The sequence below is a fragment of the Priceomyces carsonii genome (assembly GCF_900007245.1).
Source record: "Priceomyces carsonii strain CBS4050 genome assembly, scaffold: Debaryomyces_carsonii_scaffold_1, whole genome shotgun sequence".
NCBI lineage: Eukaryota > Fungi > Ascomycota > Pichiomycetes > Serinales > Debaryomycetaceae > Priceomyces > Priceomyces carsonii.
Window position 1 is genome coordinate 652,874 of NW_026946674.1, and position 27,103 is coordinate 679,976.

The 27,103-nt window shown below is 37.0% G+C and overlaps 17 protein-coding genes across 17 annotated transcripts; 8 read left to right on the forward strand and 9 right to left on the reverse strand.

Annotated features, from left to right (window-relative positions):
- Positions 1-175: 175 nt before the first annotated feature.
- PRCAT00000348001 (uncharacterized protein) lies at positions 176-730 on the forward strand (the record flags this gene model as incomplete). Its single annotated transcript, XM_062953421.1, has 1 exon — positions 176-730. One exon carries the CDS (start codon positions 176-178, stop codon positions 728-730), a length of 555 nt encoding a protein of 184 aa, XP_062807193.1.
- Positions 731-869: 139 nt separating this feature from the next.
- On the reverse strand, positions 870-3,782 carry PFK1 (6-phosphofructokinase subunit alpha; the record flags this gene model as incomplete). Its single annotated transcript, XM_062953432.1, has 1 exon — positions 870-3,782. One exon carries the CDS (start codon positions 3,780-3,782, stop codon positions 870-872), a length of 2,913 nt encoding a protein of 970 aa, XP_062807194.1.
- Positions 3,783-3,923: 141 nt separating this feature from the next.
- CRH12 (Crh12p) lies at positions 3,924-5,006 on the reverse strand (the record flags this gene model as incomplete). The annotated part of the gene is made up of 1 exon (XM_062953443.1): positions 3,924-5,006. One exon carries the CDS (start codon positions 5,004-5,006, stop codon positions 3,924-3,926), a length of 1,083 nt encoding a protein of 360 aa, XP_062807195.1.
- Positions 5,007-5,304: 298 nt separating this feature from the next.
- Positions 5,305-6,132, forward strand: PRCAT00000351001 (uncharacterized protein; the record flags this gene model as incomplete). The annotated part of the gene is made up of 1 exon (XM_062953455.1): positions 5,305-6,132. The coding sequence occupies one exon, from the start codon at positions 5,305-5,307 to the stop codon at positions 6,130-6,132; it is 828 nt and encodes a 275-aa protein (XP_062807196.1).
- Positions 6,133-7,617, reverse strand: ASH2 (Ash2p; the record flags this gene model as incomplete). The annotated part of the gene is made up of 1 exon (XM_062953466.1): positions 6,133-7,617. One exon carries the CDS (start codon positions 7,615-7,617, stop codon positions 6,133-6,135), a length of 1,485 nt encoding a protein of 494 aa, XP_062807197.1.
- A 715-nt stretch (positions 7,618-8,332) lies between these two features.
- PRCAT00000353001 (uncharacterized protein) lies at positions 8,333-9,223 on the forward strand (the record flags this gene model as incomplete). The annotated part of the gene is made up of 1 exon (XM_062953477.1): positions 8,333-9,223. One exon carries the CDS (start codon positions 8,333-8,335, stop codon positions 9,221-9,223), a length of 891 nt encoding a protein of 296 aa, XP_062807198.1.
- A 120-nt stretch (positions 9,224-9,343) lies between these two features.
- On the reverse strand, positions 9,344-11,077 carry PRCAT00000354001 (uncharacterized protein; the record flags this gene model as incomplete). The annotated part of the gene is made up of 1 exon (XM_062953488.1): positions 9,344-11,077. One exon carries the CDS (start codon positions 11,075-11,077, stop codon positions 9,344-9,346), a length of 1,734 nt encoding a protein of 577 aa, XP_062807199.1.
- A 1,104-nt stretch (positions 11,078-12,181) lies between these two features.
- PRCAT00000355001 (uncharacterized protein) lies at positions 12,182-14,251 on the forward strand (the record flags this gene model as incomplete). Its single annotated transcript, XM_062953499.1, has 1 exon — positions 12,182-14,251. One exon carries the CDS (start codon positions 12,182-12,184, stop codon positions 14,249-14,251), a length of 2,070 nt encoding a protein of 689 aa, XP_062807200.1.
- A 166-nt stretch (positions 14,252-14,417) lies between these two features.
- On the forward strand, positions 14,418-17,072 carry PPR1 (Ppr1p; the record flags this gene model as incomplete). The annotated part of the gene is made up of 1 exon (XM_062953510.1): positions 14,418-17,072. One exon carries the CDS (start codon positions 14,418-14,420, stop codon positions 17,070-17,072), a length of 2,655 nt encoding a protein of 884 aa, XP_062807201.1.
- A 51-nt stretch (positions 17,073-17,123) lies between these two features.
- TEN1 (Ten1p) lies at positions 17,124-17,528 on the reverse strand (the record flags this gene model as incomplete). The annotated part of the gene is made up of 1 exon (XM_062953521.1): positions 17,124-17,528. One exon carries the CDS (start codon positions 17,526-17,528, stop codon positions 17,124-17,126), a length of 405 nt encoding a protein of 134 aa, XP_062807202.1.
- A 168-nt stretch (positions 17,529-17,696) lies between these two features.
- On the forward strand, positions 17,697-18,197 carry PRCAT00000358001 (DNA-directed RNA polymerase III subunit; the record flags this gene model as incomplete). Its single annotated transcript, XM_062953532.1, has 1 exon — positions 17,697-18,197. The coding sequence occupies one exon, from the start codon at positions 17,697-17,699 to the stop codon at positions 18,195-18,197; it is 501 nt and encodes a 166-aa protein (XP_062807203.1).
- Positions 18,198-18,290: 93 nt separating this feature from the next.
- On the reverse strand, positions 18,291-20,606 carry PRCAT00000359001 (putative lipase; the record flags this gene model as incomplete). The annotated part of the gene is made up of 1 exon (XM_062953543.1): positions 18,291-20,606. One exon carries the CDS (start codon positions 20,604-20,606, stop codon positions 18,291-18,293), a length of 2,316 nt encoding a protein of 771 aa, XP_062807204.1.
- A 237-nt stretch (positions 20,607-20,843) lies between these two features.
- PRCAT00000360001 (uncharacterized protein) lies at positions 20,844-21,227 on the forward strand (the record flags this gene model as incomplete). Its single annotated transcript, XM_062953554.1, has 1 exon — positions 20,844-21,227. One exon carries the CDS (start codon positions 20,844-20,846, stop codon positions 21,225-21,227), a length of 384 nt encoding a protein of 127 aa, XP_062807205.1.
- Positions 21,228-21,302: 75 nt separating this feature from the next.
- On the reverse strand, positions 21,303-22,334 carry PRCAT00000361001 (dolichyl-diphosphooligosaccharide--protein glycotransferase; the record flags this gene model as incomplete). The annotated part of the gene is made up of 1 exon (XM_062953566.1): positions 21,303-22,334. One exon carries the CDS (start codon positions 22,332-22,334, stop codon positions 21,303-21,305), a length of 1,032 nt encoding a protein of 343 aa, XP_062807206.1.
- Positions 22,335-22,511: 177 nt separating this feature from the next.
- RIM13 (Rim13p) lies at positions 22,512-24,794 on the reverse strand (the record flags this gene model as incomplete). Its single annotated transcript, XM_062953577.1, has 1 exon — positions 22,512-24,794. One exon carries the CDS (start codon positions 24,792-24,794, stop codon positions 22,512-22,514), a length of 2,283 nt encoding a protein of 760 aa, XP_062807207.1.
- A 69-nt stretch (positions 24,795-24,863) lies between these two features.
- On the forward strand, positions 24,864-26,492 carry PRCAT00000363001 (putative glycosylphosphatidylinositol-alpha 1,2 mannosyltransferase; the record flags this gene model as incomplete). Its single annotated transcript, XM_062953588.1, has 1 exon — positions 24,864-26,492. The coding sequence occupies one exon, from the start codon at positions 24,864-24,866 to the stop codon at positions 26,490-26,492; it is 1,629 nt and encodes a 542-aa protein (XP_062807208.1).
- An 18-nt stretch (positions 26,493-26,510) lies between these two features.
- On the reverse strand, positions 26,511-27,032 carry PRCAT00000364001 (uncharacterized protein; the record flags this gene model as incomplete). The annotated part of the gene is made up of 1 exon (XM_062953599.1): positions 26,511-27,032. One exon carries the CDS (start codon positions 27,030-27,032, stop codon positions 26,511-26,513), a length of 522 nt encoding a protein of 173 aa, XP_062807209.1.
- Between the last annotated feature and the right edge of the window lie 71 nt (positions 27,033-27,103).

Below are 27,103 nucleotides of genomic sequence, written 5' to 3' on the forward strand. Positions count from 1 at the left end.
CCTCACAATTTTTTTCTTTTTCTAAGGTTTTACTTCATGTAGTAATGTATTACATAAAATTTAAGAAGTATTATAGTTAAATTAGTTTTTCACTTTCAATAGTAAGAAAAAGGCAATAATACGCTCTGTGTACTCGCTTTGTCTAAGGTCGCTTTTTTTTGATAGAAAACGGGCCATGTCAAAGGCGGAGAGGAGGAAAGATATCAAGAGAAAAGAAGATTTACAAGCCAGATTCAAATTTGCATTATCTCAAAACAATTCCAAAGTTAGCAACTGGCTAAAGGCACCCACAGATCAAGACCTAAACGAGAATAGAGATAAATCATTTTTGGACTTACCGGTTATTCAGAATGGTGGCGGTCTTTCGTCCTCGTCATACGAAAGCGGTCGAAGAGTTAAAGACTTCATCAGTGCTGATAATTCGATGATTCAAAAATCTCAGAAGCATGACAAGCTTGCTCCTAAGCAACAAGGTAGTTCAAGAGCCTTAGACTCGTTAATGAATAGAATGAGAAGTGAAAATAGAAGTAAAGTTAAGAAAGCGACAACGTCAAATGACCAAAAGAGTATATCAACCTCGGCTAATTCGAATAATTCAAATCAAAGTAATAAGAAGGATGTGCATGAAGAAGATAGCGATGATGACGATGCTCTAAGGCATCGAACAGTACGCAAAGGATCGAATTTGTTATTTGAAAGTAAGATGAAGAAGTCAAGGCGACCGTTTTAAAGATCTACTTTACAAAATCCCATCTTATAATCGTATCGTAGTATTTGTTTGGTTTTTGAAGATTAATCATATCAAAATATGGTGCTAAATATTACTAATCTAATTAAAGATATAAGAATAAGCATATCCTCATACTCAATTATATAGGTTTTCTCTTTTCTCTTAATAATAGCCGTCCGTTTAGCATGTCAGATATTTTTATCATATCTGTCCAATGTACTTTCTTTCCCTTCCTTAGTAAAACATTAGCATCATGATTGTAAAGTTCCTCAACGTCTGTAAATCTAACCTGGGCTCCTTGAATTCCAATCACAACGGAATTATTCTTGGTTGAATTCCATTCTTCAATATATTCAACTGATTTTACAGCAAATCTAACGGCTTGAACCCTATCCATCGAACTAGGTGTAAATCCTTGTTGAACATGACCTGGTATTGCGGTTCTAGTTTCGAATCTACCATTAGCGCTTTCTTTGATGATATCAGCAATCAATTCGGATGTATAAACAGAACTTGCTTGCTCATTTCTTATCATCATTTTACCATTTTTGTCCTCTCCTCTATCATTCCTAAAAACATCATACAACAATTGGATATCTTCTTGAATAACTCTCAAATTGATCTTTGATTCCGGAGTGTAAGTTGCAATAGAACCTGTCACCAAACCACAATAAGAAGCAACAAAACCAGAATGACCACCTTGAACCTCTACGACGAAGACTCTCCGCCTCGATGAGGATGCTGATTGCATAACGGCGTCACAATAATCAACCAATTGATTTAAGCAAGTATCAGATCCCAAAGAATATTCAGTTCCAGGCACATTATTGGAGACTGTTGCAGGTATAACAATCTTTGGAATCCCAAATATGGGATAGCTTGGCTCTTTTTTCCTCAATTGATGTAAAGCCGTGAAACCTTCAAATCCCCCAATGATTAATAATCCTTGGATATTAAACTTCTGCAAGTAGAAGGCAACCTTTCCATAATCTTCTGAAGGTAAAGATCTATTGGTACCAATCTCAGAGCCCCCCTTATTATTCCAGCTCTCAACATCTAGCCACTTAAGTTCTTGAATTGATCCTGTTGCTATAAATCCTGAAAATCCATTGCAAATTGCAAATGCTTTGTGACCTTTCGATAAACAATAAAGAGTAGCCGCTCTTGTTGCTGCATTCAATCCGGAAGACGGTGCACCAACGTGGATTATACCAATATTTAATGGATTCGAATTCTCTGGTTCTTTTGGGCCATTAATTGAGGTAGCCATGAAATTTTTATAAGCATCTTCAAAATTACAATCTCTCAAACTAATTGCTTTCTCAAATTCCTTATTTTCAATTGCGGTCGCTACAGACTTTGTCAACTTAACCGCTTCAATTAAGGGTTGTCTCACAATTTTGTTCTCTAAAATGCCGATCATGGGAGATGGAGTATCTGGAGTACTTTCCAAAACAGCCTTCACGGCTTCTACACCTTGCATTGTTGCCAACATCCTATCATATGCAACAGCTGTTCCTCCTCTTTGAACATGTCCAAGTGTCGTGATTCTTGTATCAAGCCCCATTTCCACTAAGAAATTCTTTACTTGCTCAGAAGTTATTGGATTGAGATCATCATCTATTGCACCTTCGGCAACTATGACAGTCGTCTTTCTTCTACCTTTTTGTCTATGGGTAAGACAAACTTTCTTCAAATCATCTTTCCATTTGCCTGCTGGAGGAGGACGCTCAGGTATAAATATAAAATCTGCACCCGTAGAAATACCTGCCATCAAGCCTAGCCAACCACAGTGTCTCCCCATTACTTCTACCACAAATGCTCTTGAATGAGAAGTAGCAGTCGCGTCAATGAAGTCTACCATTTCTGTTATTCTGGCGAGAGCTGAGTATGCACCAATTGTAGCATCTGTACAGGCCATGTCATTATCAATTGAGCCAACCAAACCGCAAATCGTTAAAGTTTTAAACGGCTCTATCTGTTTTGATGTTAGTTCTTTCTTGTCAACCAATTCCTTTAATAAAGAGGGCCATTCACCTCTGAATATATCTGCGCCCGTCAATGAACCATCTCCTCCGCAAACGATCAATGCATCAATGCCATTTATAATCATGTTGTAAGCTGCTTTAAGTCTTCCGCTATGCTCCCTAAACTCAGCTGACCTTGCAGTACCGATTGCGGTTCCACCTTCCGCCAATAAAGACCTGACGTCTTTCCAGGACATTTGGCGAAACATATCACCACCTTTAACTAGTCCATCATAGCCTTCATAAATCGCAAAAACATCGCAACCCATGTAAATTCCTGCCCTAACAACAGCTCTGACTGCCGGATTCATACCAGGAGCATCTCCTCCAGATGTCATGATGGCTATTTTTTTCAGCCTTTTCTTTTCCTCTTCTGGTTCTTCTTTTTTCGCTGTCTCAGATTTAGTTTCATGCAAAATCTTATCAGATTTGTATTTCAAATACTCCTTAGATGTTTTAAAAGTCTTTTTAGTGATTGGATCTTCAAAATTTGAAAAGAATATTTTGTTCCCAATTGGATCAACAGTGAGGAGATAGACATCCTCCTCATTGTATTCATAGCCATTGGTCTTTAATATCTTCTTTACTTCAGGCAAGTTAGTAGTGAATAATTGAAGCTTCTTTGGTGATTCGTCGATCTCGTGCAAACAAGATAATCTAACCTTGATTACTGTTGGAGTACACAATTTTTCCGTATTGTCTCCCTGATAAACTGATAATTCTTGCCATGGCCGTGGGTTTCCTAACTCATCTACGTCCTGAAGTGGGAAACTCTCCAACCATAATTCCTTCAATGAATCATTAGATATACCCAAGTGCAATTTAGGGTCATTAGATGCTGAAGCAGTGCTGTTATTTGAAACTTTTGAGTAATTTTTTGTTAACTTAAACCCTAGATTGTTGTAAAACTTATACAATTCTAAAAATTTATCTGTATCATTTGTGTTGATGGATACAAAACTAATGCCTTGTATTGAATCTTTCAAAGACATCTTGCTATCCTTCACAATTTGTTTTCCTGGCATTCAATGCTAAATTTAAACTAAAATACTTATTTAGCAAATAAAATCGAAGTTATCATTATAGTACCGGAATGAGCGCATCCGAACTTTAATATGAAAATGCACTACACCCAAGGAAAAAAATTGAATCTATTCTATCTACGTCTAAAACCACAGGAGAACTAACACAGCATGTAAAATAAGAATGTAAAGCAAGCTCATATTATTAGTTTTTGTTTGGGAATTGTTTGTAGAATTAAAGGAATTGTTCGTGAACTGAATAAATCGATTCTCGTCAGATAAGTTCATTTTACTTCGTTCATTAGCATCCTCATAACTACCTTCCGTGCCATTCTTTGTCAACATAGAAGTTGTAGCACCGTCTTCAAGAGTAGTTTTGAAGAAATTCGGCACATTTTGTTCCTTCTGATTATTGGTTCCTGCTATCTCGATGGACCTGGCCGCATCTGTGTTACCATACACGTAAACTTTACTGGTAGAATAGTCTTCAACAAATAGGTTTCGGATATACATCGAGTAGGGAAGACCAGAATAATCTGTTATACCGCCTGCCCAATCAATAGTACCTTTTAAATTCTGTGGATCACCACCTGCCCACAAACTAAATCTTATCAGCATTGGTGATGTTGGGAATTTATGTGGATTGTCCCTCTTCAAGACTCTCACAACTCTGCCATTCAATAGCCAAACTAGCTCTTCTTTAGTCCATTCTATAGCGTACTTGTTAAAGGAATTCATGGGTGGCGTCTCCATGGGATGATATCCACCTCGGTCCCAAGTAGTTGCATTACCTTTAACGAAAAAATTGGATTGAAACTCAAATGGGTTGCCTCCAAATATTTCTGCAGCATCAATTTCATCTAAGTCATTGCTTTGTAAGTAGAAAGAGCTGATTATCCCTTGTCCTTTTGCCGCTTTTATCTCAACTTCAACTTTTCCATGTAAAATATGAAAATCGGATACAACAGCTGGGTTGTCTAATCTTTTTCGAATTGTCATCTTCAAACCTTCTGGGGTGTACTCAATATTTGAGGGACGGGACATTGGATTGAAGTGACTTGATCTTGATGTGAAGGGTTCGAAGTAGATACCCGCAAGTCCTGAGTTTATCGCCAAGCAGTCCACATCCTGCCTTGGGTTGCAAGTTCCCTCTTCTGAACCTAAATATGCAAGGGAAAGAGCTAAACCAATGAATTCAGTTAATAATAGTAATTTAAAGCCTTTCATTTTCTGAGTTAAGCATACAGCTCTTTATTATTTAGTTGAGCTCTCTTTTATGATAAGGAAAGTCATTTGTGGCTCTAGGATGCCAAACCATATGTATTTGTGTTTTCTCAAATTATAATCATTAAGATGGATCCCAGTAAGAATATATACCCACGATAAACTCTAAACCCACCAGTTTCGTTTAGATGGCCTTATCATACTTACGTATGCTAGTGCTACTAAAGTGAAAGTCATAGCGCGTTTCAAAAAAAATTGTAAATAAAAGATCAAATGTTTGAGATATTAAGAGTATAATCTAATGAACGAAGAAACAACCCATGATGATACTCAATATTCCGATATCCATAGAATATTGCTCACTCACTTCAGGGCCATCCATTGCATTAGTCAAAAGCAAGCTTATCAAGACTTGCAATTAATCGTTCAGGCATTATCTCAAGAAGAAGATGATGCAGAGGTTTCTGTCTCATCGCTGCTTGAATCATATATATCAGACATAAATAAGCGAATATCGGACCATGGGTTTAAAATTGATAAAAGGAATCATGAACTTACGGGAGAATTGTACTACATCTTTATTAATCAGCAAGTCGATGAAGTGATCAAATCGAATTCTAATTATTCTCCACCTGAATTAGACGCCATCAGAGGTTTGATTGATAGCATTATTCAAAGTTATGACTACCAGAATTCCATAAGTAAGACAAATGCACAACAAGCAATAGCAAGCTCACTTAGTAGATCACTTCGTGATGCTCAATATTTAATCATGAGGTTGATTGACGATGGTTGGTTTGCTCTTACACTCAACGACCATTTAATATTGTCACTTCAATCTACCAGTGAACTTAAACCTTATTTAATTAGTCGCTTTGGGATCAGCGATGAAGTGAATTATGGGAAACTACTTTTGTGTAGACAGTGTAATGATCTAGTTACTATTGGATACAAATGCAAAAGTGATGAGTGTCCTATAAGTTTTCATTATAAGTGCTACAATATCTTTGTCCGAAATAACCCCGGTAACACCAGCTGTATCAGTGGAAGATGTACTACAACTTGGACCATTGATGGACTAATCAGAGTGGGTGTCGAGCCTCAATTTTTAGAAAGTACTATAAGCTAACTATTGGACGTCGAAACTATCTAGATACTCCGCCTCTATCTCGTCTATTAGGTCCCAGTACCACTCCTCGATTACGACTTCATCATATCTCGAGCTTAATGGTTTCACATCTGGATTTTGTGAGACTGGGAATTTAAAATCAGGCCCAGGGTTGAGTCCAACAATTCCACCCAGAAAGACCGATAACATTGGATAGTATCCTAAAGAACCATCATCTGTATTTTTGTAGTTGGGGTTTTGTTGCTGCTTGGTATTTAATGAGATATCGGCTTCTTCATTTTCCTCATTTGTTGGCAAAAAGGAGTAGAGATTCTCGAACATTGTACCAATCTCTACTCCATTCTTATAAACGACAATCTTTGAGTTCGGTATTCTTGGCAAGCTATTTGATTCTTCTTGGCCGCCTGTCTTTTCTAAGATAGCCTTTTCTCCAAAGACTGTCACAGGATTTAATAAATGCTCCATTTTTCGTGTTGGTGTATACTCGTATTGTTCATAAAATAATGCATTTTTATATCTTATGGGAATTTGATCTCTTGATATATTATTAAAAGCTAAAAAAGCTTCGTTGTCTTGTAATGCGTTCTCGTCATGATGCGCTTTCGCCTTCTTCCTTTTCTTATGTGACCCTTTTTCTTCTATACTATCGCTTTTACGAGATCGTAACTTATTCTTTATAAAGTCTTCAACAGCATTCCTATGTTCAGTTAATGAAGGTAATTCTATTAAAATACCTATAACATCTCCACTTTTAAAACCTTCGTTGTTCATGAAATTTTTTGGCCGGCTTAAGGTAATTTTTTGGCCATGTATGTCTCTCAATCCATAACCATAGCCATCAAAGCCGACAGGCGCCTCTAAACTTGCTTCCTTTCTCGCCAAACCGAGTCTCACATGGCCACTTCCATTCTGTGAATTGACTATATCGAACTCCATATAGTACTTTCCTTCTCTAATACCACAATTGGCTCGCACGGATCGCCATCCTTGCGATGTAGTAACACAGTTCATTTCACTACTAAAAAGTATTCCCTGGGATCTATCAAAATAGCTCGGCCGTACAGTAAATGGCTCCATATCTGTCGTTGAAAAAAGATTGGAGCTGAATAGTGGGTTTGGATGACATGGTTTGTATTTAAAGCCTCTTCTATTGAAAGGATGATCTTCAAAATGGTAAAATTCAATATCATTATATCTCCCTGCAGCTGACTTTGTTAGGCTCTTGGATTTCAGAAATAGATCTTCCTTTTTGAAAGGAAGCGGTTTTAATCTTGGTTGCACAATTACATTGTTTTGTTTTTGTTTGAGCAATGATTTATTTTCAGCTTCACTGAGCTTATCTTTAGAGCGAGTAGAATACAGATGCGTCGAAGAAGTAAGAGATTCTGCTGGTATCAGATCATCTTCGTTCTTCACTTGGGGCTCAATTTTTGCCTCCTGTGAAATTTCTGCATCTGCTGCTTTTTCTGGTATTGGTTCTTCCATGAGATAGTTAAGCAAACATGTTGAACGTAGATTAACGAAGTTTCATGAAAATAACACGGACTAAACAAGGGTACTGTATGCAGTCTCGTTTTAATTTTTATCTAATCGATGATACTAAAGACAGAGTCCTTGAATAAAAGTCCAAAAGCGAGGTCTTCTTCGTGGTTATTGCTCTGTTAAAGGAAGAAACCCACTAATCAAGATTCCTTTAGATGCTGCTCATTCTCGTACATGGGCGACGATTTAGTTATCTAAACATCGCATATTTTGAGTTTCTATGTAATATTGCAAAATATGAATCAAATGTGTATTGTCTCTTCAATTGAAGAAAAAAACCATAAAGAGCTTTTGGATTTTCCATTAGAAACTTGAAGTACGCAGGTAGCATTAATTGCCTCAATGAGTCAAGGAACCCTATTCCAAGGTTAAATAGATCCGTATTTATTTCGATTGAATTTTGCAATCAAAAAGAAAAAAGAAAAAAAACAAAAAAAACCATTGCAAACGCATCCAACCAAGAGTAAATGTTGTAGATGTGAAGTTAATGGATTTGACTTCTTACACTTCGCCGTTAGGTACATCGTTTCAATTGTCGGTTCGACGTACTCGACCTAAGTCGTGATCGACAAGAGTCGTGTGTATCATCTGATTTGAGATACTTGATTTCTAGTGCAAAAATTAAAATCTATTACAATTACTCTTAAATCCATATGATATGAATATGATTAGGATCGTCCCAAGAATATACCAAAGACTCTCTAGGGAGCGATCAAGTTTTAAAAGGATAGCAGAAAGGAAGTACTCGACCAGAAAGGAACACGAATCACCATTTGCTAGGTATCCATTTCGTAAGCCTCCTTTCATTAATTGGAAGACAACAGGTATCTTTTTTCTTTTAGGATCATATTTGGCTTACAACGAAACACTATTTGATGTTTATGAGTCTTTTACAAACATAGATGAAGGGAATGAAGATTTGTTGACGACTCAATTAGAGTATAAGTTGAAGCAAGTACCAATCTATCAAGAATTAAATCACCCAAAGCAAAAAAGTAAATGGATTCAGCTAAGAACGTGGGAAAATTTAGACCACAATGTTATAGATAAAAGCAAGGTTGCCAAGTCCAAATGCGAGGAAGAGTATGCAAAACCAAGTATCACTAACGAAGCATTGGCGAAGCCTGGAGGGTTCTTGATTCAACCGGTGATCTTCTTCAACACAGAAACAAATGAAAGTGTAACTATTGCCCATGTCGGTCACAGGTTATGTGGCTATCCATTTATTATTCACGGAGGAGTCACAGCAACTTTACTTAATGAGTCATTTAAGAGAAATGCATCGTTATCTAATTTGACTACATCAAATTTAAAAGATGATTTTAAAGTTGAGAAATTGAAGATTAACTATAAGTTTCCTGTATTTGCAAACCAATTTATTGTCCTCAAAATCAAACCTGAGGCTGTCTCAAAAGGAAAGCATATTGAATTGACTAGTACTATTGAATCAAAAAGCGGTAAGATACTTGTGAAGGGCGAAGCCGAATTACAAGATACTGGGAGGGCGAGCAAGGCGATCACAATGAGCAAGAGATGGAAAATATTTTAGTGAGATGCATCAAAGGTTCCATAATAATGTATTTTGAAGTAATCTACGTAGTAATATGTCTAATGTCTTAGTTTTTTTTTTAAAAAAACTTCTATTGAAATGAAAATAAACTTTCCGCTTTTATGATTTGCTTAATCCCAATTTTTTCCAAAATGACTTCTTCTTTCCTTTAAGACCATTTCCATCGCCTTTTTTATCTATCAGCTTTTTCTTTTCTATTCTTTTCTTTCTATTTTTTTCTTCATCATCTTCGTCATATGATATCAAACTTTTGACCTTATAAATACTGTCACCATTGCTTCCACGTCTGTTACGAGAACTATTGTTCGTCTGACTTCGATAAATCGTATGAATTCTAGAGTCAATTTTCATATGATCGTCGTTGGATTTGATAGCTTCCAAATATTTATTGGAATCATGGAGAGAAGTATCTGAGATTATCTGTAACATTTTTTCAAATCTCTCTTCGTCTTCAGATGAAGCTAAATTTTCTATTTGTTTTGCTAACGCAGATCTACCATTCTCATTGAGCAGCTCGATAGATTGGTTTGATGAAGACGTACTGTGATCCCCTTTATAAGAAGAATGATTTGAGTTGAACGCGATCGTCACATTTGATGTTCTTCGTATCGCATCGTTTTGTAAACTACTACCAACTAAAATCACGGGTATGGTAGAATATTTTATGATATAAGAACTTATTTTTATTATGTATTCATCTTTATCATTCTGATTAGTCTTCAACTTTTTAGGATATTTAAAATTCAAATTAGAAGACTTGTTTCCCATTACAATTAGCGTTGGAAGATATTGCTTGTATAAATGAGATAGCATAAACTTATTACCCATCAAAAGCTTCCTGCCAGATAACTCACTGGCATTTCTATCTGAAACTAGTTCAATTGTTATTTTAACTTTCAAGCCCGCTGGTAGACTTTCTATTACATAATTAAGAATGTTATCACACTTGCGATATAAAAAGTCATCCAAATCCTTTTTACACGAGTCAGAATTCCTCCAGTACTTCGATGGAATGTAACTTGCAACCACAAGATGGTCTCCATTCTCCAAAAATTTCAGAGTTCCTGCACTTTCACCTCTATCGAGTAACCAATCCAACGAGCTCCATGAGTGCCTTCTTCCTGATATTACCGTGAGTATAGTTCGTTTAATTTCCACATCATCATACCCCTCATGCTTTACAGTCAAAGTTATTGAGTTGTAATTGTTTTCATTGGAGGACGGATAAACATTTCGAGCATTATTAATGGCAGCAACAGATAATCTCTTATTCCCCGAACTGTAATACGCTGATTGCGAATCGAATTTGAACTGAGACATATTACTTGTCTTAGACCTCGTAGTTGAGAACTGCGGGTCCAATGCAATCAACTCTTCGTCTGTCATTTCACTGTAAGATTTCCTTCTAGGCTGTGCATGAGGCTGCAAGTGGGAGCTACTCAGACGTGGTGACGGCTCCTCACCTTCAGATGCACTATCAGAGTCCAAATCTGGTACCTCGTGGTAGTTTATTCCTTCCAGGTCATTGAGCACAGCATCACCAGTAGCGGGGCTTCTGTTCTTCAATATAGATTTGGATGGAGGGTCAGGTAATTTATGTTTTTTCTTGAAATGGCTCACTCCGCTCAATGAAGTAGTGTTGTACAATTTAGTGATGTCTTTGAAGACTGCTGCTCCATATCCGAAGTTCGGGTCTTGTTCATAGCTGACTGAGGACTTTCCACTAACAGGTGGTAGATGTATATCGTCAATGTAGTCAGGATTGAGATTGTTGAAAGAAACTCTTCTAGTGAAATGACGGTGATTGCTATTAGTTCCTATAGCTGCAGACATCTACTGATCCTATCGTGTCTGTCTATGGTGGTGTTGGTGTCAAGTCTGCTTCAGTATTCTGTTAGTTAATATAACAGAGCTACAAAAAACTTCTACAGTTTTAAGCGAATAGCGGGAACGATTGGTTTTATGGTCACTTTATTTTTTTTCTATAATTCATGTAATGTGTCTTTTGGTTGCGCCAAGCCCGAAAGATATTTTATCTAGGCCCGTCACAACGTACCGGAGCTTAGCTATGCTAGCCACGATTTGCTGCACTGATTGCCTCACAGAGCAATAAAACTTCGTAGGCTCTACCATCGCAGTAGACCCATAGTCTACAAAGAGGAACTCTAGTACCCTTGTTTATGGAAGACGATCGCTGCATCGCACCCCACACAATACGTATACAGAGTCATGTGGATAATCCAGCTTTTAACTAGGACTTATCTATTGTTTGGTGAACCTGAATTTGGATGTGTCGTGCTAGCCGCGTCTTTGACGGCGTATCAGAGATTGTTCTACTCATGTGTTTTCCTGTCTGAAAGATGAGTTTAAGAACTACAGTGCTGTAGTTTTTCCTGCGAGCAAGCCAACCTTTCCCATTCAAGAAATATTATTGTGCAGCTGACTGCGTCACTAAGGCGGAGACTTACACGCCAGACACTCATACCAGACGCTCTCATACGGACACGAGAAAGACACGAGGGAGACACATAAAAGCGAGGGTCTGTAATGCGGCTGGCAATAACCCCTAATCGCTAATAATTTATCAGCTGCAGCCACTAAATAAAGCCACCCCCATGAACAAACTTTTAGGATCCGATAAGCGCCGAACACGAGACGATATTTCCCGGGTCATGAGAGTGTTTGTAATCAAGCTTAATCGCTTGGCTGTTTCAGATTGCGCGGTGACGAAGCCTCGCGCCGAACAAGGAAAGTTTGCTGGCACTCGGTTGCGATGATACTTTGTTAGTAGGGCTGGCGCTGATGACAGAAATATTGTCAACGTTTACCCTTTGAAAAAATTTGATCAATTTACAGAGATACATTAGTGACGGGGAATTGATTCAATTACTAGTTATTCTTTGCAGACATTAAATTAGCTGCAACAGACTATAAATTATGAGCAGCAGCGATTGGTATTTGCCCATTCCCATCGAGGATTTTTTAAAGATAAACAAAGGCTCTGCCGAGAATATTCCAGATAAACCTCCTATAGAGGATCCTGTTGGTGGCGTCGATGTTAGATGTGGGCCAATCTTGCGATTGGCTGGTACTCATGAGGCTGGCCAGACCAATTATCGTGGTTCATTGATGATTGTGGCCAAGGACTGCAATGATATCCCCAAAATTACTTACAAAAGTGGTCCCTCTATCAAAGGAGAAGGTTCAGAAGAGTTTGGGAAGGGTGAGTTTCCAGGAACCAAATACTACGAGGAAGAGGGGAATTCTTTCTTTAGATATGATATCGATCTTTCACTTTTGGAATACGAACAAAAAATAGAGTATTACATTAATAGCTATTTCAAGCAGTCCTTTCGCTTTTTCGTGCCTTCAAAAGATCAATCGATGAATGTCGTTTCATTTTCCTGTAACGGGTTTTCTTTGGGTGCGGGAACCGCAGATTTCCCGAGCTCATTATGGTTTGACGTGTTAAAGAAGCATAAAGATATCCATTACCATGTTATGCTAGGTGGAGGAGATCAAATATATGCAGATGCAATTAAGATTCACAGCAAGAGCCTCCAGAGATGGTTGAAAGAAACCAGTTCGTCGAAAAAACGAAAAATGACGACTAATGAATCCGATCTTAAAGAGTTTCTGCATTTTTATTTGAATCACTATTTAGCGTGGTTTGGCCAGGGCCACTGGGTTGGAACAAATGGTAAAACATTGCAGACTGTATTTCCTTTAACAATGTCACAGATTCCGTCCATAAATATTTACGACGATCATGATATAATTGATGGTTTTGGGTCATATAGCGATTCGACTATGTCTCAGAGCTTTCTCAAGAGCATTGGAAATACTGCTTACAAGTATTACATGCTCTTTCAACACCAAATGAACCCTGAAGAAAAACTTCACCTTACCGATCCAAGCTGGATATTGGGCAAGACCAATGGTCCATTTATTAATGAAAAGAGTCATTCAACCTTTTCAAGATTGGGTAAAGAAGTTGCTGTCTTAGGCTTAGATTGCCGTACAGAAAGAAAAATTAATGAAGTTATCACCCCAAGCACTTATAACATTGTCTTTGCTAGACTAGAGGAGGAGCTCAACAAGGCTCCGGATGTTAAGCATCTTCTCGTTATGTTAGGCGTACCTATTTTCTATCCGAGATTAGTTTGGTTGGAGTGGCTTTTGAATTCAGCCATATTGAAGCCCTTTAGAGAGCTAGCCATCAAAGGTATTATAAACAAGGGATTGGTCAACGAATTTGACGGAGGTGTTGAGGTATTGGATGATCTAGATGATCACTGGTGCTCAAAGAATCACAAGCGTGAAAGAAACTTTTTGGTTCAAAAATTGATAAACTTCGGTGCATCTAGGGGTGTGAGAATAACAATTTTATCTGGAGATGTTCATTTGTGTTGTATAGGAAGGATTAAGTCAAAAGTTCATCACCATCCGGAAGCCCATATAATCCTGAAATCTCCTGAAGAGTTAAAGAAACATAATGCTAGTGTCTTAGAACACCCAGAGAATGATGCAAGGTTGATCTTTAACGTGATTAGCTCTGCAATTGTTAATGCACCACCCCCAGATGCCATGGCCACCTTGCTAAACAAAAGAAGTAAGATTCACCATTTCAGCATAGATTGCGATGAAGATATAGTTCCCATTTTCCAGAAAAACCCCGATGGAACCAATCGTAGTAATCATCAATTTTTAAATAAGAGAAACTGGAGCGATTTGATTATTGCTCGTCAATCAAAATACAAAGACGAGGTTCAAGCTGGCATTGAAAAGTATCCAGGCAATCCAGGTGACAACTTGAACCCAGATAAGGAGGATAAAGTTGCCCATGACGTGAAATATCCTTTATTAGAGGACTCTTTGATTACAACACTTCATGTAGAAGATGATCCGAAAGACTTTAATTGCCAAACTGCAGCTTACGAGCTTTATATTCCAAAATTAGTTGGTAAACATAAATTAGAACAGACCAGAGTTAAGCATTTATACTAAAATCCTTTTTATAAGACGATATTTTATAGTTTTTCAAATCTGATAACGTAATAAAAAATCTTTCGCTATTCAGATATATAAGAAACTCTTATCTAAAGATCGGTTATTATTCTCAACATTGAAAGCGAATTTTCATTAGAAACAATATATAATCTGTCTAAGGAACATGACAGAAAAAAAAAGAAAATCAGAGCTCTCCGGCGAGGATGAACCCTCATCAAAACGGCCATCATCAACTATAATAGGGATATCAAGATCAATCTCAGCATGCCAAAGGTGCCGAGTCAAGAAAATAAGGTGCGATCAACATTTTCCTAAATGCTCCAAATGTGTAAAAGCGGGCGTGGAATGTATTGGATTAGACCCAGCAACGGGAAGAGAGGTCCCTAGATCGTATATATGTCATCTAGAAGATCGTATATCTATTTTAGAAAACAAGCTTAAAGAAAGTGGGATAAACCCAGAGACCCTAAAACTGGAACAGAGCAGTATCGACAAGGAAAATATAGAGAACCAAATGCAGCCTCCAAAGATAGAACAAAAGGAAACGAAGACAGATCCTGACAATGCAAGTCTGACAGTTTACCAGGAAACGTCGTCGAGTATATCATTTGCAAAATTAATGGCCACTGCTCTCAAGGTTACAAAAAAGTCAGCTGCAACAACCCCAGATCCTTCTATTTCACTGAAATTTGAAAAAGTTTTACCTGCTATCTTACCTCCAAAGCAAACTGCCATTGAATTCATCAAGATTTTTTTCGCTCAGGCGAATAGTCAAACCCCAATATTACATCGAGAAGAGTTTCTTGAAAAGTACTTCGTTCCCATATATGGAAACCTTGACCAGGGAGTTTCATTGGCATCTAATTATACTGCAATAAATTACTCCGTCTTTCAAAATGATACGATTAGAGAGGAAGACACCTGGTTTTATAATTATAAACTGCAATTTCAAAATCTATTGAAGAACAATACGGATGCAAACTATATATCAAACAATATAAAGCCTCCCAGGCAGTTCCATAGGCCATTATTTTTCATGAATATGGTATTTGCAATATCTTCTTCGGTACATCACTTGCAATATCCAACTACGATTTCGGAGTCCTTTCAGACGGCAGCCAAAAGATACACGGATTCGGTCTATTCTTCTCATGATCTGCTTGAATCTCTACAAGGAATTTTGCTTATGGCTCTTTATTCTACTATGAGACCAGCAGTGCCTCAGGTTTGGTATGTTTTAGGAACTGCTCTTAGGGTCTGTGTTGATTTAAATCTCCACAATGAGTTGAGCTCGACAAGGCAGATCGTCAATCCATTTACCAAGGATAAGAGAAGGCGGTTGTTTTGGTGCACATATTCTATGGATAGGCAAATATGTTTTTATCTCAACAGACCGGTAGGAATACCTGATGAAAGCATCGATACTCCTTTCCCATCGGAGCTAGATGATGCTTTGATTGTTCCTGGTGATAATTCAGCTGGTGATTACTCTAATAATATTAGTGGAATGCCTAGTTACAAATCTATTTCTTTATCTTTTTTCAAAATTAGGCAGATTCAGTCTGAGGTCCAAAAAATTTTATACGAAAATAGAGAAGTACCTCGGGCGTATAAGAACCTCAATGATTGGAGGAAAGATATAGAGAAGAAATTAAGACTGTGGAAAAACAATTGTCCCAAGACTCCTAGAAAAATGAACTGTGATTTTAATTTGGTCTTCTTTACACTCAACTACAACCATACATTATTAATTTTGCATGGGTTATCACCAAAGCATTATAAGCTATCTCAAAATGATTTCGTGATTGTAAGCGAGTCTTCAAAAGAATTGATTAGCTGCTATTCTCAATTACATGAAACTAAAAGTATAAATTATACTTGGGCAGCTGTGCATAACTTATTCATGGCAGGTACTTCGTACTTGTATACCATATATAACAGTGAAGAGATAAGAGGTAGAAACAGCATATATGAAGTTAAAAAAATTAGCTCTGAATGTCTAAACGTTCTCGGATCCTTGATAGACCGTTGTGATGCTGCTTTTGACTGCCGAGATATATTTGAAAATCTCACGATGGTAGTAATTAAATTGAAATATAATGAAACTGTACACGGATTTTCAACAACTTCGTTAAATGAGAAGTTTTCAAAGATTGATAATGGAAATTTGAATTCCAATGTGACAAGACTCGTAGAGAATTTGAATGAGCACAACAAACACATCATAATCCCTGAAAAGAGTCTCAATCCTTTCGACCATTCTTTCAAGACAAACAATCAGTCACTCCACGAGGAATCGCAATACGCTGTACAAAAGATCATTGAGACACATAACAATGAACGTTTGAGAAATCAATCTCCTGCAACGTTCGAGTGGATAACAGACAATAATCAAGAAAACATGCATGGATTAGACAACGGACCCCAATACGACTTAAATCTGTTCTTCAATGAACTTGAGAACTTGTCACCAATATCATCAAATTCTCGAAGGAACAGTATTCCTGGAGGCAATAATAAATTCAATTTCAATTCCAACGTACAATCACTCCAGGATACACCGCTTTCAAATGACAGTAACATGTCTGCTCTATCGTCACCAGTTTTGCTGAGGAATCAGACTAATCAAAATGAAGACAAAGGTGTAAGTAATTCGGCTTCAATATATCCGAAGGACGGAAGAAAGGTTTATGAATTGATACAGCAAATGCCGACAGAATCTATTTGGGACCAATTTTTTACGGCCTCTGCTTCCAATGGAACTATGGGTTTGAATTACGGACCATTCGTCAAAGAAGAAACTGGTGACCAATTATAGTATCTTCAACTTTTTTCTTGTACTTTTACTGCTTCCCGGTGTCTTCTGTAGTTATTTAAAACCCTCTATATTATTCATTTCTATTAATGTTTCAATATTTTCATAATGTAATAGTGTCTGGCTATTGACTGGATAACATTGTACTACTTCGATATACGAACCATCCCAAAATCCATTTATATTGACAATTGCACCTTTAAATATTGTATCTGGCCCTATTGAATTTGTAAGACCCTCTATGTTTACAGCAATTCCCTTACAATTGTTCGTTGAGGAAACTGTATTTTGTTGGTTAGCGGGAGTCTTAATGTTACATATTTTAGTAATAACTAAATGAGACTCCTCGTCGATATACTCAAGTATTTGCGCTAAAATTCTCACCCTGTAGACATTCAGAATAGATGCATCCGGAAATAAGGCTGGTAATGATGTAGGATCCAACACTAACTTAGTCATCTATATCATACTTGAATTAACATGATAGATATAGATCTCATAAAAATATACAGTATTCAGGACAAAAAATAGAGAAATCGACCTCAACTCATCGGATTCCCTTATCAAGAAAGAAAGAAAGAAAGAAAGGAAAAAAGAAAGTATTTCTTCTTGTCAAGGATATCTCACATGAAGGTCCTAAAGAAGAGAGATAAGTTCTTGTCCAACTACGAAGTTCTGGAACATTTGAAGGAGCTTAAGTCGTTATACAACTGGACTTTTGAGGATGAGAATCAAAGCATGAAAAAACAAAAGAAGAGATCGTTGGCATGTGGAATAGAGTTAGAAGTGGTAACGAAACAAATTTTATCATACCTCGATAAAACGCCATGCTCAGCTATACAATCAAATGAGAGTTTCAAGGAGCTACTTTTGTTTTTAAACAAATTCGACTTAATGAAAGTTGAAAAATTACAGATTGTCAATTCTTTACCCAGATCCATGGTCAACTTGTATGCGATAGTAGAAGAATGTGATCAAAGATTTGATGAAGATACGTGTGACAGCATTTTGGAGACTATCAATAGGCTTTTTCCGGTGGAAGAAAATGCTGAAGCGAATGAAGAAAAGACGAATGGCATAGAAGAAGATCAAGAAGATGAAGAAGAAGAAGAAGAAGTAGAAGGTTAAGAAGAAAAAAGAGGTAGCATATTTGCTACAATACGTGTAATCCGATTCCATTGTTGAATGAATTAGTATTTATATATACACTTAATGCAAGATTTAAATGAATTCCCCCATTAGACGATTTCCTGCGCCAAGATCATTAGATTCGCTATCTATTTCTTTACCGGGGACTGACCCGTTCAGTTCTTCATTATTCAAATCATCTGCCACTTTTTCAGGTGGAAATAGTCCATGATTATGCCACAGATTTCTCAAATTTCCGACCATTTCACTTACATCTGACAAAAGGCCAGTTGGACCAACAGCAAAGATAGACTCTCCATTATCCTCAGAATTGATCCAATGATGCTCACAAGCTTCAGTATCGTTTTCTTCGGTATCGTCTTCATTCTTTTCAGTTTCTCCAATTTCCTGGGAAATCGTATCTCTAGATAAAATGGCAGAAAGGCCCTGCTCCTTATCAAGGGAGTCAGAGCTTCTCATTTTTGCATTGTTTGAAACTAATTTATTGTCTTCGTCACTGTTGATTTCTAACGCAAAATGATTCTGTACCAAATGCTCAATAACGGGCCATCCATAGGCATTTGCAAAACGTCTTCTAACTATGATATTATTATGTGCATCTGGTTTCAACTTTACTAAAACTTTTCTCCACTTCATGTTTTTGTGATATTCTCTAGCAATCTGCTCCTCTAAGGATTGCAAGTCAGCAGAATCAATGGAGTTCATAATACGCTTCTTTATGCCTGAAGACTGAGCTGCATTACTGTTATCTGTCTTAGGAGAAACTACCTTAGAGTGATTATGTTTCTGACTTGATTGCTCCTTAGATGGGATATCACTCTCTTGATACACTTTATCATGGAAGATCACATTGGGCCTTGATTCAGGATCATTTATATACTTGGGGGTTGGCAATGGTGGCAAAATCAATGATGTAGCAGTTTCGAGTACTGAAGACCTCGGTGCGTCAAAGTTCGTACCTTCATCATTAGTTTTCTGAAGAACTTGAGAGTCTTCATTTGTAGTCGTTTGATATTTTTGATAACGGTGATTTGGCTTCCTCTTATGTTTTTGAGGCATGAAATAAGAAAGCATTGCTTGAACCGGCAGAAAAGAATCATTGAGAGCTCCTTCTTCGCGTGCAGGTATCTCTCCCACTGTTGAATTATTATGCAAGTTCTTTACTTTATTATCTTTCGAATTTATAACTTGATTTAATCCTTTATAGTCTAGAAATAATAAAGCAGATGTTCTTAAAGGAACGACACCGTCATTAATAACATTCGCGTAGACTGTGCGTCGTGAAAACATCTTAAGAGCCTGATGGGTTGGGCCGGTTGGCAATAATAACAATAAAGGCTTGGAACCTTTCTCTAAGAACTTTAAGCCCAAATCCTGCCCTGTTTTTCCCACAATTCCCGCCAGCAACGCAATTTTCACATATAATGGATTCTCATTTACTACACCTAGCATCGGAGAAGCCAAAGTTATAAAATTAATTGGTTGTATTGTTTTGAAGAACCACAGAAAATTATTCTGGATATATGCAATTGCAAAAGTTTGCACTAAACCACCTAATGAATGGCCAATAAATGAAACTTTTCCAACCTTTCCATTATTGAACATCGTGTCGTTTGATACCAAATCTATAATATATTCAGCTACCCTGGACCCAAGGTACTTAATGCCTCTTTCTGTCTTACCAATATTCCCAAAAAATCCTTTTACGACTATATTATCTTCAATTTTATCAATTTGTTCCTTGAGATAGAGCATGTCAGTCGATATGTTTGAGTGGAGTCCATGAGTTAATATTACCAAATGAATAGGCTTTTTATGATCAGGAATCGGTAGATTCCACAAATCCAATGTATCCCAAGTCGTTACATTCAAAATGCTGTTCGGTATGAATGATCCAATCCTATCGTAGTTTGGAACCTTTTTCTCTGGGATGGAAGCCTCATGCAATACCCGTTTCGATGTGCCTAACATTATTTCAAAATCAACGTCGATCGTATTGTTGAATACAATTTGAGATATCACATCAATAGTCCACACGTATTTATCCTTCAAGGTATGGCAAGATAGCTCATTATAGAAAGACTGTCCTGGTAGCAACTGCGGTTCAAATGTTGGCTGATCTGCTGTCACAAAGCATTTTTTGTTAAGATCGTATTCATCTGACTTGCAATCCACGTATAACACATAAGGACCCGCCAAGTAAGCAGCCCTCATCGCAATCATTTCTTTATTCTTCACTTTTAACCAAAGATTTGGTGGTAGCTCAACAGAATCACTGCCGTCAAGAGGAGTATATTCGATCTTGAATCTATGTATTTGACCCGATTTTAGCGACTTAACTTGGCGATATAGAATCTGCTCATCATAGTTTTTCATAAGATTAGACATGTTTGCTGACAGGCCTATATCATACCTTGACGCCCAGATTAAACCTTTTTACGTACCTAATCACAAGCTGCGATATAGTATATCTCTTTTTGCACATAAGCGAGCGTCTTGTATACATTATCATAATCAATATTCATTACTGGTCTAAGATAGAGTATTGCTAATAGACCCAATGGTAAGAGGTCAAGGACAGCAAGTCTTAATAAATAGAGAGATACTTCATAATCTTTATTAGCGATGCTGCTGCAAGATCCCGAGTCGCCCAATAAATTGCACAGTATGGGTCATACAACTGAGGAAGATTCTGAGATAAATGACCTTCATCCAATGGAATTAATGGCACACAGCGTCTTGAGTGGACCGCTTGATGGGTTGAATGAGAGTTTTGAGCAGCTTAGCCAATCACAGCTTATTCTCTTAACAAGATTGAGGCTAATCGAAGAGAGACTTACAAGCTTCAAGAAATCTGTCACGGACGAAGGAAATATGCTTGATGACAAAGAAGTTGCCAGTAATATTGATAGAATAAAGGATCTCACGAAACGTGCCGGTATATCATTTAAAACTTTGTCAGAGATTGAGAAAAGAGTTGAGAGAATGAATCAAAAGTTGGGGAAATAAAAATAGGTTAACGCGTGGTTATTATTTTCGTCTTCATCCGATTTTGCAAAGCATTCGAAGATTGTCTATACAATATTAAAAGAAGGAGATGAATTTGTAAGGATAACCCATACCCTTGAGCCCAAAAATCGATAGTAAAATACTGTAGAATACAAATATCAATCCACTGACAATTATAACTGCGACGACATTGAGCTGAGCGTTATGTATTTCAGGCACTTTTTTCAGTAATACGACGACCAAAACTCCAAGGATTCCGTAGATAAAGGCTATAATCTGAGTCTCGATGCCTAACTGATTCTGCTGACCGGCTAGAAAATATTCAACCGCTCCATTTTGATGTTCTCTAACATAAGGAACACCACGAATTTGATTGAACATGTAACCAGATATGAGGAATAAGATGCCCACGAGAGATGCTGAGCTCCATAAGGTCTTCGATGTGATGAGCTGTAAAACCTGACTTTTGAATTTGAATACTAATAAAGCGACAACAAATGTTACTACTACATTGGTAGCAATTCTATTATAATTGATAGGAACATAAAGATTGACCTTGAAACCTGTGACTTTAGTGATGTAGTTAGCAAGTAAGTCCGCGTGACCACCGACGTAGAATTGGTAATCATCATATTCTTTAACAAAGTTCTGCGGATCTGGATTTGAGGTAGGTGAAAAATAAAAAATTTTTGGAATGCTATTCAATTTGTACGTTGCAAATAGACTCTTTGAGTTGAAGTATTCCGAATATGCAAAGTAGATGTTTTTCCTTGTGTCTGTAGATTCATCTTCACTTTCCAATTCTTTTTCCGATAATCCATTTGGATGATCAGCAAACCAAGAAGAAGCAACTAGTTCAAACTCTGGCTTGAGCTCATTACACAATGCACAGTTAATTTGGGGACTTGTCGAGGAAAGTAAAAGAATCAAATGATAATCTCTCTTACCACCTAATATACTTTGATAATTCAGCTCGTCAATCTCAATTGTTCTTGATTTCCCACTCTTTCGGGTCAATTCCAATAGCTCTTCGCTTGAAAGGCCCGCAATTGAGAGCCCAACGAAAAACACGAGAGCAGAAATGAAATGAATAATTGAAGCACGCATTGTGATTTTGGGCCTATTCAGAGACTCGAGTACAGTATTCTTTGAAATCGCAGCTTTGAACACGTCAAGACTACTGGACAATGTGCACGTGACACAATATTTATTAACATTGGTTACTATGCAAGAGTATACAATTGTGTGAAAGTACTTTGAGTATGCTATTTGAGAGAAACGAGACTATATGACTTCAAAACTTCTATTACATCCAATATCCACGAGACAGAAGCCGTTTCCAACTTCTAGTCTTTCTACCAACAAAGTATAGGTCCCGGGGTTGTCAATTTTGCATTCAACGAAAATTCCATATAATGAATCATTCCATTCCTCGTTGACTGAGATGGGTTGCGAAGTTTGAGTATTGAACACGGATGCTCTAATGGCTGGTCTATAGTGAGAGACAGAAGTTTCTTTGTGGTTATCGAAAGCACCCGAATGTTTAATATGAAATACGAAATTTGAGTTGAAAAACATTGATTTGAAAAGTATTTTAAATCTCATATTGTTGTTCCAATCTTTCTTTTGGCTAGATTGAAACAATCCCAAATCCTTCGAAACTTTCGTAATAATGACATCATCGTCTCTCAACTCGTGTTGTATAAGCACGTCGAAGGGGCACATATCACCTTTATATGTAGACACAACAAGACGATAAAGTCCAGGATCAATCGATAACACTTTATACTGGTAGCCTTTATTATAATCCTCATTGAATAATAGTTTAGATTTGTCAAAGTTTTTAAGTTTTAGGTTTTTATCCGATTGAGAACAGTGAAGTATGTGAAAGCCGACATATATATCTTTCGGACAGAAAACTCCAACTAGAATATTCGTTTTCTCTTTAATCTCGAGATTATATTGAGGATTATCAATGAAAGAAGCTTTTACCCAGGTTCCCCCATTATTTTCCGCATTCCACTCGCCATGCAACGAAGGGAGAGCTCGTAGCATATTTGAATCCGCCTTCCTGAGTTCCAATTCTTTACAAATATTGTGATATGCGCACAACGTTACGATACCTCCAAGGCTATTTTTAATCACAATTGTATAAGCCTTGCCAGGATCAAGTGAGGTTTTTAATAAAATTAAGCGGCCATTTGTAAACACATTCCCATGAATCGTATATTGATTTGGAAAGATGACCTTGCACCCTTGTGCTGTATCGAATAACTCGATACCGTTTACTTGATCTTTCTCATTGGGCGAAATATGTTTCTCAAGAAGTAGCCATACATCTTGAGTGGCCCTTGAAGAATTTTCAATAACAAATTGAGGACGCTGATAGTAACGATGAGCCGCGTCGCCTGAGTTTTCGGTGCAAATCGTAGTCACCACTGATTGGAATTGAAAAACTTTTAGAGGATCCCAATTAATGTAAATATAATTTAAACAACGTAAATCACTGATCAGAATTACCCTATCCTCATAATGACTTCCTTCTATCCAAGGGTTTTTAAGCTGAACTACGCCATTGTCGAAATCTTGAACCACATAATCATGATTAGAAATTAAATTCATTTCCTTCGAAAGCTTCTCACTAATATTTCCAGTACCGATACCTAGTGTGATATGTCCTGCTTTATTCATTTCCCATAAATGCTCAAAATTTGAAGGTAGCTGCCCATAAGCTACAGTTACAATTTCCGGGATCCATTTGAGGAGCATAAATAAATCTATTGCCATGTTTGATCCTTTAAAGTTGTAGCCGTTCCCCAAGACTTGTAAATATGCTTTCTCAACCAATGCTGGCCAAAAGAGCCGTTCGTTACGAAATGATCTGATCGTTACATTTCGTGACAGGTTAGTAAGTACTGGAAATTCATTATTAACAGTCACAGTTCTGTCACTCCCATTGAAATAGAGTTTTATCTTGTAATTGCAACTTTCTTCGAACGGCGATATTATATCTTTTATTCTGTTAACTTGTTTGGTATTTACTATTGATAAAATTGAAGAAACAAAGGAACAATTTGTTAGTAAATCCTGATATAATTCAGTTAGGTCATCTTCCAGTAATGACCAGTCAATAAGTCGAACCTGCGACCATCGAGTATCGTATGCTCTAGGAAGTTCCAATGGAGAATCTCGTCGCTTTCTATCTATTAATAAAGGATTCATTGAGTCAAGGTCACTAGAGAACTTAATCAAAGGCAGATACGTCACACCTCTCAATATAGAACCAAACCATAACAATCTTTCTGTGAGGGGGAATGCACTTTTCTCGCTATTTGAACTGATTCTGTCGTAGAGATCAATCGTGAACTTCGACAATTGCATTTCAATTTTTGATAACAGGTTCTCATGGTCTATCTTTGATCTTTGGTTAAGCAATTTGATCGCTTCAAGACATTTGCCCTTAGAAACCACAATATCGTTACGACAGTTCGTAATATAGATCAGTTCTATAAGTCCTACATATTCATCTAGGCTATTTTTTATCTCCTGAGACATTCCCTCTATCATTGATGTAAATAAAAACAATTGCAATTTCTGCGATAATGATTTTGCACATTAATACACTAAAGTGATATTATGAGTTTACGATCGAAGTCAATAAGGGCACGCCATGATCAGATTAGTGAAGAAGATAACAAGAAGGGAAAGGAAAAACTAAAGTGGACATTGAGACCTCTCTCTGGGAGTATATTTTTTCTACTTTTTCTTTATCGACTATTCAATTCATTAACCATTAAGACATTCTTTCAGGCAGATGAATATTATCAATCGTTGGAACCGGCTCATAAAAATTGCTACGGCTATGGTTACTTAACTTGGGAATGGAGAGAAGGCTTGAGATCCTCAATACATCCTATAATTTATTCGTTGGGATACCATATGTTGTCTTCTTTCTCAGATAATCCAGAGGCAGTAATTATAGCCCCAAAGGTCATAGGGGCATTACAAGCTACCATAGCAGAGTATTATCTATACCGTTTTGTTCAATCGGTTTCTAAGAATGAATGTTTATCCAAGCTTACTCTTGCATTTTCTTTGGTTAGTCCCTTCAACTGGTATTTTATTACTCGTTCATTTTCAAATAATCTAGAAATGGTTTTCACTGTGATTGGATTGACTTACTGGCCCTGGAATTTTGTGGTCAACAAATACCTATTTTTGAGTTGTGGGTTTGCCTTCTTCAGTTGCATAATCAGACCTACAAATGGACTCATTTGGATATATTTAGGATCCTATCTTTTGTGGAAAAATTATCTGCTTTATCGAAATTTATCAGTTATATTTATGGCCCTAACTTACTTGGAGATTGAGCTTCTACTTGTCTTATTAATTAGTGGATTACTTGATAGAGCGTTTTACAATAGATGGACATTCCCTTTGTATAATTTTCTTGAGTTCAATATCTTCAGAAACCTATCGATATTCTATGGCACAGCACCCTGGCATTTCTATATATTACAAGCTTTCCCGTTAATCTTGTTAACTTACTTGCCATTTTTCATACATTCTATCATAGTATTAAAATGTTTCAAGCATGTGCTAGGACAAATGGTCGCCTTCGTGGTTTTAGGGTTTTCATTAGTCGGCCATAAAGAAATTCGATTCATATACCCTTTGCATCCGGTTCTTCTCTATTTCAGTGCATGCTCCGTGAACTATTTAGCTAGTCGATTGAATTTGCACAAGTTAGTACTACCAGTCGTCTTTCTCAACATAGCGATTGCATTCTTTTTTACTCAAGTTCATGAACGTGGTGTTATAGATGTCGTTCACTACTTGAGACTGACACCGTCAGTTGAATCTTTTGGTTTATTGACACCATGCCACTCGACACCATGGCAGAGTCATTTACACAATATCACTTTTTCACAAAATTCCTGGTTTATAACTTGCGAGCCACCGTTGCACTTGCAAACTTCATCAGCTGGTGCTATAAAATCCTACAAAGATGAATCAGATCATTTTTATGATAATCCCACCAAATTCTTACATGAAAACTTTCCTTCATTTGACGACCAAGACGGTAATTCCAAATACCAATGGCCCTCTCATTTAGTTTTTTTTGAACCATTGGAGGAAACAATGAGCGTATTCTTCAAAGATTCGCCGTACGAAGAATGTACAAGATTCTTCAATAGCTTCTTTCATTGGGATGATAGAAGAAAAGGAGATGTAATTGTATATTGCAACACTTCTTTTATATAATCAGTTTAGAAGTATATGCTATATTCCTTTATCATTTGCATCATTTAGCTTTTCAGCATCAAGCTTGACTTTTTCCATCCATCTTTTTACTAACGCTTCATTTTCATTCGTCAACTTATTTATTCTGTCGTTTAAAACATTAACCTGAATTTGATTCAATAAAAGCTCTTCATTTATTATCTCTATTGATTTGTTCTTCTCACCTATCTCCATGTTTAAATTGCTGATCTTTTGACCAAGACTCTTGACTGACTTTTCCAAATGTTGGATGCTTTTCCTATCCTGATTTCGCTTTGATTCCAATGTCTCTGATTTTATAGTAGAATTGTTTAAACTATCGATCAAACTCTCATTTTGGCTCCTTAACTTGCCGTTTTCATTCACAAGCCTATTATAGTCATTTTTCTCAGCTTTATGTGGCTTCTGAAGTTGTTGGCTTAACTGAGAAAATGCTTTAAAGTAGTTAGAGTCCTTTTTAGAAAGGTTATCTCTAGTTATAAGTTTTTGAAGTATATCTTGACTCCAATCTTCGTCCGTCATACATACACAAATACTATTTGGATTTCATTTAAAAACAATATTTGAGATAGCGTTCTGTTATCACAATCGCG